Genomic DNA, 10175 nt, shown 5'->3' on the forward strand with positions numbered 1-10175 from the left:
GCGGGTGGTTGGAGAGGGCATGGACTCAGGCAAATGAGCCGGGATGCCCACAGATAGAGAGGCGTACGGGTGGTTGGGGCTTTGCTTCCACGTCAGTGCTCGCTAGAATGGAGGGCCACCTGAGGCAGTTCAGCCTGGTCAGGGGGCCCGAGGGGGCCGGGGACAGCCAGGCCCTGGCTAAGCCGCAGGAGCTGGCCCTCATGTGGTTCATGGAGACGCAGGCCCCCCTCATTTTGCAGAATGGAGCCCTGCCCCCCTGGTTTCACGGATTCATCACCCGCAAGTAAGGCTGCCCCTGTCCACGTGCCCAGCGTGGCCCCTAGCCCCCCAGGGCCGAGGGGCTAGCCCCTTTCCCTGGGCTAGGCGGGGACCCCAGGAAGCAGTGGGTGGGGGAACAGACTGAGGAATGCCGAGTTCTCTGACAGCCGCTTCTGTGGGCAAGGTGGGCAAAGGCACTGGCCCCGGCTCTGAGTGTAGGGCTGGGATGGCTGGGGCTGTCAGGCGGCCAGAGAAACAGAGAGGGGCAGGCTGGAGAAGGATGCATTCAGAACAGCTCCGGATAACCTGATGAATTACTAGGGGGACTGTTTCATTCATCATCCAAACCAGAGCACTGTTAGTAAGAGGACTTAACTAGGAGAACTGTTCTAAGTGGGGACTCTCCCAGGCGAACCTGGATATACAGTTACTCTAGGAATACGGGCCAAGATGTGGAGGCTGGCTTTCTGATTGGGCTGGATCTCCAAGCTGCCAAAGCACTAGCTAAAGAAATGACAAATGCAGCCACTCATTAGGTCCTCCTGGCCCAGCACCTGGCATTGAAGCAGGCACAGCTTCACGGGCATTGACGTGTACTGTAACACAGGGCCCTCTGCTCTGTTGAAATTCTTACTTTTTGAGTAAGGGGCTCCAGCTTTTCATTTAGTACTGACCCCTGCAAAATTTGTAGCTGGTCCCGCATAGAGCAGGCACTCAGCAAGTATTTGGTGAATAAGTGGGTGAGGAAATATCTGGTCTATGTACTGCCAAACCAGAAGAAAGCTGGAATTGCCACCATGCCTCCAAAATCCTTGGCATCATTTAGAACTATCTGTAGCTGCCTGAGGCTGAAGGGGACATGCAAGGGAAGGGGATGAGAACCTATGAGTTGCCATTGTGGTCAGGCTCCAGACATTCCAACGCCTTCTCCCTGCAGAAACTACTGTGTTGTACACATCCTGCACAGCTGTACACAGCAGTCCTGAGGCAAGGATCCCACAAACCTAAAAATCTCGCGCTCTATGGATTCCTTCTTGCTGCAGGGACATTCAGGTGGGGAGGGTCAGTGGTTACTGTGCCTGATGGTGAGGCAGTAGTGGGGGGGGGCGGTGTGTATGTGACCTCAGGCTTCCAAACCAGCCAGCCCCAGACTGAGTCTTCCACAGAACCAGACGAAAGTCTGAGGGAGCTCTCTATAAAGGGTTGGAGATCTGTGCACTGGGTCTGGGGCATGGCTGGCAGGGACTCTGAGGCTGGTCTAAGTCAGGCTGCTCCTGCTGTTGTGGGGACCCAGCCCCAGCTAATGGCATGTCCTCTGCCCAGGCAGACGGAGCAGCTGCTCAGGGACAAAGCTCTTGGCTCCTTCCTCATCCGCCTCAGCGACCGGGCCACCGGCTACATCTTGTCCTACAGGTAAGAAAGGAAGCCCTCTGCAAAGGGCAGGTGGGCTCTGGCTCCACAAGCCAGACTTGCAGATAAGCTTGGAATCTCCACCAGCCCACACTGCTGGGCTTTCCCTGGGCCCTGACTCCCTCACTCCCTCAGTCATCCGTCCACGTCCATCAGACATTTTCTAAACAGCAGCAGCCGTATACTAGGATGAAGCACCCACCTTCGAGGGGGTGAGTTGGTGGGGGGCAGGGGAGAACCTTCTTCTGATGGGAGGCTGGGGAAGGCTTCACAGAGGTGGATTTTGAGCACAGGATAGAAGGAAGAACAGCAACTTGCTGGGCAGAGGAGGTGTGATTGGGGTTTAGGAAGGCCTTTCCAATAGATTGAACTGCATATGCAAAAGAACAGAGACAGGGCAGACTAAGGTGTTGGGAGCCACAAGTTGCCAGATGCAGAAGGACACATGGTTCCAGTGGAACAATGCCTGGAGAGGAAGGCCGGGGGCAGCTCAGGACGGCCTTGGATGTCTGGCTATGTCTGTAGACAATGAAGGGTCATCTGGTCAGACTTAGGTTTTGCAAGGATACTTCAGGCAGCCTATGGAAGGAGGACTCAAGACAGGTGCTGGAGGTGTGGGGGCAGTGGGGACTACTGAGGGGTGAGGTCTGGGCTAGATGAGGAAGCTTGGGCTAGGGTAAGGCAGTGGGCATGGAGAAGAGGAGACAAGATGGCCAGGATGAAGTCAGAGGTGGCGACGTCAGAGCCTGTAGGTTGGGTGGGGGGAGGCAGAAAAAGGAAGAAGTTCCCTCCCCCACCCCTAGTTAGGGAGGGAGGGAGGCTGGGGCTCCAGGGCAAATCTCAAGGGCCTCAGATTCAGATTCAAAATTATCATCTGTTCAGATTGCCCCAGTTCTAATTCTGATCTTGAGCACGTCACTTTGCCTCTCTGCACCTACTTTTCCTCATCTGTAAAATGGGTATATTGCATAGGATTGTTGAATGGGTTTGATGAGTTTATACCTTTAAAAGTGCTTGGTACAGTGTCCAGAACATAGTAAATAAATAAATGTTAGTCATTATTAAAATAGTTATTGTTATTCTATGTGCCAGGTATGGTCCTCAGCACTTTGAAATATACAAACTCAGCAGTTTTCAAATGTCTTTTCAGCATCAGGGCTTTTTTTTTTCAAACATGATCTTAGGTGGAGCGCCAGCTTATTAAAGAGATCAAAGTGGGGCTGCACAAAGATATACAAATAGCCCAGTGGAATCCAGAAACAGTCCCCCACATTTGGTTACCTGATTTGCAACAGAGGTGCCATTGCAATTCAGCGCGGGGGAGGGTGGGGGGTCGCGGCGGGGGGAGGAGTATGGGGAGGCTGGTTTTTTCAATAAGTGGTACAGGAGCAATTGGATATCCACATGGAAAGAAATGACCCCCACCTCACACCATACATAAAAATTAATTCTAGATGGTTCACAGACCCAAGTGAGAAAAGCAAAAGAAAACACAGGAAAAGAAAACATAGGAAATATTTTTCATGACTTTGAGACAGGCAAAGATTTCTTAAACGAGACACAAGAGTACTGACCATAAAAGGGAAGGTTAACAAATTGGATTTCTTTAAAATTAAGAACTTTTGTGAATCAGAAGATACCATTCAGTGAATAAAAGGACAAGCCGCAGTGCTAGAGAGGTTTTGTATTGTAATACATACACCTAATAAAAGACTCATATCCAGACTATATGAAGAACTCCTGCAAATCAGTAAGACAAAGATGACACAGGCAAAATAAAGGCACTTCCTAAAAGAGGGTCCAAAAGGACAGTGAGCTGGTGTCCAGCAGCTTTAGCAATCCGGGAAGTAGAAACTAAAACCACAATGAATGGCTACAGTGGAAAGACAGAGGCTACCTAAGAGTCGGTGAAGATGCAGAGCAGCTGTAACTCTCATACTTGGCAATGATCTTAGAAGACAATTCGGCATAATCTACTAAAGCTAAACATACATGTATCCCTCACCCAATCCTCCTTCCTGGGATATTCTCAATAGCAATGAATACATATATTCAGCAAAAGCCATGTACGAGAATGTTCAGAGCAGCTTTATTTATAATTGCCCAGATGTGGCAATAATCTAAATGTCCAACAGCCGAATGGATAAACTGTGGATTTAATTAAATGGAATACTACCTATCAATGGGGGGGAAAAAGGAAGCTAATCCTACATGGACTTGAATCAATCTCAAAGATATAATGTCGCGTGAAAGAAGCCAGACACAAAGAAGAAATACTGTATGATTCCATTTAGGTGAAATTCCATAACAAGCAAAACTGATCTACGGTGATGGGGGTCAGAGTGGTGGCTACGTTGGACTGGAAGGGGCCACGAGGGAGCCTTCTGGGGAGCCGGAAAATGTTTTGTTCTGCTCTAAGCGGTGGTTACCTGGGAATGTTCATATGTGGAAGTTCATCGAGCTGCACACTTAGGATGTGTGCACTTCACTGTGTTTACGTTACTCTTCCATAAAAAAGGAAAATGAAGAGGGTGGGACTTTACAGGCTGGAGTGGAGATGGGAGCTGGAACTCCATCTTTTCGGCCTGGGTGGGATTTGGGTGAGATGAGTAAGGCTGAGTTGTGCAAGTGGGGGCTCGGACCTCATCTTTTAAGCCTTAGATATTTTGCTCATCATGGATATTTTGGTATTAATTTTGATTTTCTAAAATATTGCATTATTAGTTATCTTGATTACTGAGTTTTGTGGCATCCCTTTAAATTTGCGTCCATGTTCCAAGCTGAGTGCCTCACTCCCCCTTAACCCCGGCCCTGGCCCTTTCCTCCCTGACTGACATGCGGGGGTGGGGGTGCGGTGTGCGTTGGAAAACCGCTCCCTATCACCTGCAAGGCTGTGTTTGCTGGATGTCAACTTCCACTTTATAGAGGAGCACGTCAAGGCCCAAGTGGGCAGCATGGCCCCGGGTCAGCTCCGGCCCTGGGCCAAGGCAGGGCTGCCAGTTGTCAGCAGCCCCAGGCCACAAGTGTTTGTGTTGCAGGGGCAGTGACCGCTGCCGGCATTTTGTCATCAACCAGCTCCAAAACCGGTGCTACCTCATCTCAGGGGACACCCAGAGCCACGGCACCCTGGCTGAGCTCGTGCGCCATTACCAGGAGGTGCAGTTTGAGCCCTTCGGGGAGACCCTGGCTGCTGCCTGCCCCCGGGTAGGTACCTCTCTTCCCCGGGGGGCGTGGGGTGGGGCAGGGTGCCCGGGCCAGGGGCGTCCACCACTCGACCACATGTCTTTCCTTGCCTTCCCTATTTCCTGCCACCCAGGGGCACTCAGTGCAGGGTCATGGTCCCTATTTGAGAAGGGGAGATGGAGGAAGCATTCTACCTGAGGTCAGGGACCTGGTGGGAATGTTTCAATCTCTGGCCAGCAGTCTCTGGCAGGAGGCTAGAGGCTGGCCAGGGGTGTATGACCACACACCTGCTGTGTCCCTAGCTAGAGAACAGTGATCTATATGACGCCATCACCCTGGGCCTCCATGAGACCAATCTGGGCCTGGAAAACCCGCCTGCTGCAGTGTCCCCCACGGTAGTCCCAGACAAGGCTGCCAGCTCCTGTCCCTCTCCAAAGCCCCAGGTCTCCTTCCTCTACAAAAAGAAGAGCCTGGATGCAAGTCCCTGGAACCTCCCCAAGGAAGAAAGCATGGAGGTGAGGAGGATTCTGGGCTACCCAGAGTCAGGGTTGCTAGACCAGGAATGCGGGTGCCACGTCCACCATCAGGCCCAGAGAGGCCACACTGGCCATCCCCTCAGGCTGCAGAGGGTGAGTGACAGGCCCAGAGAGGAGTGGCCCAGCTTGGAATTACCCAGTGGTTCACCCATGCTGCGGCCTGCCTCTAGCCGGTGGATTTGGTTCAAACCTTGGCTTGGCCTTTCTAGCTGAGTGACTTTGGACAAGTCACATAACCTCTCTGAGCCTCAGTTTACCAATCTTGAGGTTCCTGTGAGGCTTGAATGAGGGAATGGATATGAAATGTCAGAAAAATCCCTTTGTAAACTGTAGAGTGGGATGCCTGTAAGTCAATACTTTATTTTCCTCCACAGCAACTCACAGGAGGGACTCACGGAGATTTTTCTTAATATATATCAGATCACAGCGAGGGCTTCTCCTCATGTTTAAAATAAAATCTGAAATCTTCACCAGGGTCCACAAGAGCCTCACCAGGTGCCCTGCTACCTGTCCCCCTTCTTCACTTTTCTCTAACCTCATTGGCCTTTGGATCTCCCTTGAACACATCAACCTCGTTCCCACCTCAGGGCCCTTGCTCTTGCTGTACCCACTGCCTGGAATGCTTTTCCCACCAGACATCTGCATGGCTTCTACTCTCACTGCATTCCATTCTCTGCTTAAATGTCATTTCCTCAGAGAGGACCACCTAAACTATAGAAAATATCCCCTCTCCTACCAGCCTTTCTCCCTATCCCATTACTCTGCTTTGTTCTTCTTCAGAGTACTGATCGTGAGCTGACAGTATATTATCTTGTGATATATTATTGTATCATATATTACATCAACCACATTAAACTATACAACAGAGCAGTATGTTGCCCATCTCCAGGTTAGAATGTAAACTCCCAAGAGGTGGTCTTGCTCATCACTGGGCCCTTGGCACCTAGGACGGTGTCTACACAGTGCTTACTAAATATTTGTTGAATAAATACACAATTGATGGACTTGGGGGTGGGCCATTCTGAAGGGGAAGGGAGCAGTGAGTGGGTGGGCTCAGGGGGCTCTGAGGGACCACCACTCTTGGGGGGAGAGGAGCAGGGAAGGATGATCTTGGGTGGGAGGTAGATTTCGTGACCCCTGGCCTTGAATGCCAACATAAGGACCATACTCAGAGTCCTAGAGCATGAAGCTGGCAGGGACCCCGAATGTCAACCAAACCCTGCACGTAACCGTCAGGTAAACTGAGCCCAAGACAAGGGGCCTCAGCTTCTCTGAGAGACCTGCAGTTTACCAGAAGGCAACTTAGTGACAGGCTAACCTCTAAGAGGTTCTGTCGTTCTCTCCCCAGGCCCCCGTCAAGGTGCCTCCCCTCCCGGAGAGGAGTGCTTCCCTTCTGGACGAGTCTTTTGGAGGCCCCCACAACATCATCTGTGCAGATCTGAGAACGATGAACCAGGCACGGCTAGGCCGGGGCACAGATGTGTCTGGCAGGCAGGGGCCAGTCCCAGCCAGCAGCCAGGCCTTCTCCCCAGGCAAGGAGGCCCTGAGGAGACTCTCAGATGGAAGCCGGAACAAGCCTGATGGCCCGGGACCTGCCCTCTCTGGGGTGAGCCCAGACCAGGGCCCTAGAGTGTCTCCCACTTCTTGGGGCCTTCTCCTGCCCCCCAGTTCTGAGGCTCTAGGATCCTCAGCTGCTACCTGGAGTCAGGGGTCTCCAAAACTGAGCCGTTCTGCAGACATCTATGAGCTCATCTGGGCAGAAGGCCTCCTAGAGGAGGCCAGGGATGTGCCAGACCAAGAAGGCAGCAGTATCTACAAGCAGATCACAGTCTGCTGGGGTGGCCCAGCCAGGCCCCCCTATCCTGGAGCAAGTCCCACATATAGCAAGCTTTCAGGGTCCACAGACTGTGGCTATGAGAGGATATTGGGGGCCCCGGAGCTCCCAGAGCCCAGGAACACTTATGAACAAATCCCGGCAGCCAGGAGCAAGGAGACTGGACGGACACATAAGGTGGGCTCCATGGGTGGGGTGATAGGAGGGACCTGTGGCCCTCAGGCATGGGCAGGTCAGGTCACTGCCACTGCCCAGAACTTTCCAGCCCTAACTTCTGCTTAGAGATGGTGGGAGAGGCAGATGTTAGGTTTGGATGTAAGATGGAGGCTTCCAGGCCCTTCTGATGTATTTCTCTGTGGCAGACTAGGACTCCTGTCCCTCCCTCTTGGCCACTGCAAGCGTCTCAGAGCCTCAGAGAGGTGGACAAGGGCCCTGGCTCCAGGTCTGACTTGCCTTGGCCCTTTTCATGGCTCAGCCACTCCCTAGCCATGTGGCTTTGGGCAAGATAGTTTCCCCCACAACTAAGACTGCCAGATTTAGCAAGATAAAATCAAGACGCCCAGTTAATTTGAATTTCAGATAAACAATGAGTAACTTTTTAAAGCATAACTATGTCCCCAATAGTGCAATTATTCCTCATTTATCTGAAGTTCAAATTTAAGCGGGCATCCTGTATTCTCATTTAGCATCTACCCAGGATCTCCATTTCCTCATCTGTAAAATGGGCTGGTCCTATGGATGTATCCAGGGGCGGCTGCCCAGGAGGTGAAGCTAGACATCCTTATGTGCTCAGGACACAGCCCAGAGATGGCTGTCAGTGAGCAGCTGTTATTCCTGGGGATTTCTGATAAGAAAGGAGAAAAGGGGAAGCAGGGATCAGGAGGGCAGAGGGAGGTGGTCAGGATTCCCAGGGATGCAGAGGAACCCTCCTGGACCCTCAGCCCCAGCGTATTTGCCTACGCCTGGAGGCGATGAGCTGGGAGAGCCCACTCCCCGAGGGCACAGCCTCAGGCCTCGGGCATGTGCAGACCTCCTCTTCCGCTTGAACGGCAAAACCCCGAGCTCCCAGCTGAAAGGCCTTCACCAGAAGGCCTCCCGCAGCTACTCCCGCAGGGAAGGGCTGTGCCCACGCACCCCAGGACAGGGAGCTCGCCTGGTGCAAGGCTGCCTCTGAGGTCCTGATGCCCGGGACCACAGATCCTGCCTGCAGACAGCCCTTCTAAGAACCACAGAAGCCACAACCCATGTCTGCTCTCCCTCTAGCTGCAAAGTCCTTCCGGTCCCTGGTTGTGCCATGTACTTCCCCACCCCCATTCTACCTAGGGCATGGCTGGGGCAGACAGCACTGGGGTTGGGGACCCCAGGGGACCCAGTGAGGGAAGGGGGGACTTGGCCTTTCTTCTCCACTCTCCCCTAGCCTCCTTAGCCAGAGAGGGCAAATCCTTCATCCAAACCAGAGGACTGGAGTGGAATTTCTGGCACTGAGAGGGGTGGTGGAAAAACTATCAATATTCCAACCTGGCCTTTCTCCAGCATTGAGCCCCAGCCCCCAGTTGCTGCCAAGGGATGCTCTGAGCCTGGCTCTCCCCTCCCCATCCAGGGACCCAGGCTCTAGCATCTTCTCCCTCCTTGCAGCCTGACAAGCTCCGGAGGCTCTTCTTCACGGACAAGAAGCACAAATCCTGAGGAGGCCTGGCTTTCTGAAGCTCACCAGCGGGTTTCCCGGTATCTGGGCTACGCCAGGGCTTACTGGGAAGCTCTCAGCTTGCTTGAAGGCACCCCTTGCACCCTCAGATCGAACCAGCCTGCTCTGGAACAAGGCTCCGAGACAGCCTAGGGGACAGGATGGGAGGGGACCTTCCAGCTGCCTGCAGCTCAGGGCTGTGCCCTGCTTCCCCAGTGCCTCCCACCCATCCAGAGGAAATCAAGGCCCGAGAGGAGTGGGGACTGGCCAAAAGCCACCCGCATTTCCAAGGTGAGCAGGCTGGGCCTGGACGGATTGGCCGTGCTGACCTCCCACCGCTGAACACTTACTGAGCGTGGGGCAGGCCCTGTGGCAGCGCTGGCATTTTCCTGACTGACCGAGTGATGTCATTCAGTTGCTCTTGAGACCAACCAGTGCCCCTCCTTGTGGCCCCATCAGCAGAAAGGAGGGAGGGCCCAGGGCCACATCCCTACTCCTGCCCCAGGGGGGTTGGGGCAAGAAACCAGGGAAGTAGCAGCAAAGCCCCATCCTCGGAGGTGATGGTTCTGGCCCTGGGGCACCTAGGCTCCCAGGGACCATCCCCTCAGCCCCTCTCTGCCCCCACCTTCATCCCAGCCTCATAATGCAAGCTGGGCAGACCCGGTCCGACCCTTTTTGCTGCAGATCGGGGAGACGGAGACCCGGAGAGGAGCGGCCACCTGCCAGTTGGTCAGCCTGGGCATTGCTGGTCGGTTTCTGGAGCCAGCCAGTGGGTACTCGCTGGCGTCCCTATATGACCAGGTCACCCTCATCTGCCCTCTGCCTCCAGCCAGCCTTGGCCTTTAGGGGTGGCTCTCAGACCCCTCCCATGAGACCCAGACCCCACCTGGTGGCCCTTAGGCCTTGCCCAGGCATCAGCTCTACACATGGGGCCCTCAGGCCTCTCACTACAGCCATTCCCTCAGGTCAGCCTGGCTCCTCTGTCCCCTTCCCTTGGGATCCCACTCCCCCTCATACCCATGTGTCCCCACCTCTATAAGGGTGAGCAATTGGGCTGCTGCCCCCTGCCCACTGCCCCCAGGCAACTAACCCTCCCCAGAGAGAACACTGCAGCCCACCTCGGGCCCCCTCCCTGGGCAGAGTTGGCTCAGTTCACATTTGTGGGGAAAACCTACCCACAGTGGCCTCTTGGCTATGTAGCGTCTCGCTCTGAGAAACGGGGCTCTAAGAGTCCCTACCTCCCAGGGGGGTTGTAGGGACTGAGAGTAAA

At 53.8% G+C, this 10175-nt stretch overlaps 1 protein-coding gene across 1 annotated transcript; it reads left to right on the plus strand.

Moving 5' to 3' along the window:
- Position 1: 1 nt before the first annotated feature.
- On the plus strand, positions 2-8907 carry SH2D7 (SH2 domain containing 7). The gene is made up of 6 exons (XM_032621696.1): positions 2-283; positions 1582-1671; positions 4707-4876; positions 5158-5366; positions 6736-7398; positions 8857-8907. The coding sequence occupies exons 1-6, from the start codon at positions 108-110 to the stop codon at positions 8905-8907; spliced, it is 1359 nt and encodes a 452-aa protein (XP_032477587.1). The 5' UTR covers positions 2-107.
- The last annotated feature ends 1268 nt before the right edge of the window (positions 8908-10175 follow it).

This window comes from Phocoena sinus, chromosome 2 (assembly GCF_008692025.1).
Source record: "Phocoena sinus isolate mPhoSin1 chromosome 2, mPhoSin1.pri, whole genome shotgun sequence".
In the NCBI taxonomy this organism is placed as follows: domain Eukaryota; kingdom Metazoa; phylum Chordata; class Mammalia; order Artiodactyla; family Phocoenidae; genus Phocoena; species Phocoena sinus.

Bases quoted from the DNA above. Each gene is read 5' to 3' on its own strand.
- SH2D7 (XM_032621696.1), top strand. From the start codon at position 108: ATGGAGGGCCACCTGAGGCAGTTCAGCCTGGTCAGGGGGCCCGAGGGG. The intron at 4,877-5,157 runs GTACCTCTCTTC...GTCCCTAGCTAG, and splicing joins TGCTGCCTGCCCCCGGGTAG to AGAACAGTGATCTATATGAC. The intron at 7,399-8,856 runs GTGGGCTCCATG...CCCTCCTTGCAG, and splicing joins AGACTGGACGGACACATAAG to CCTGACAAGCTCCGGAGGCT.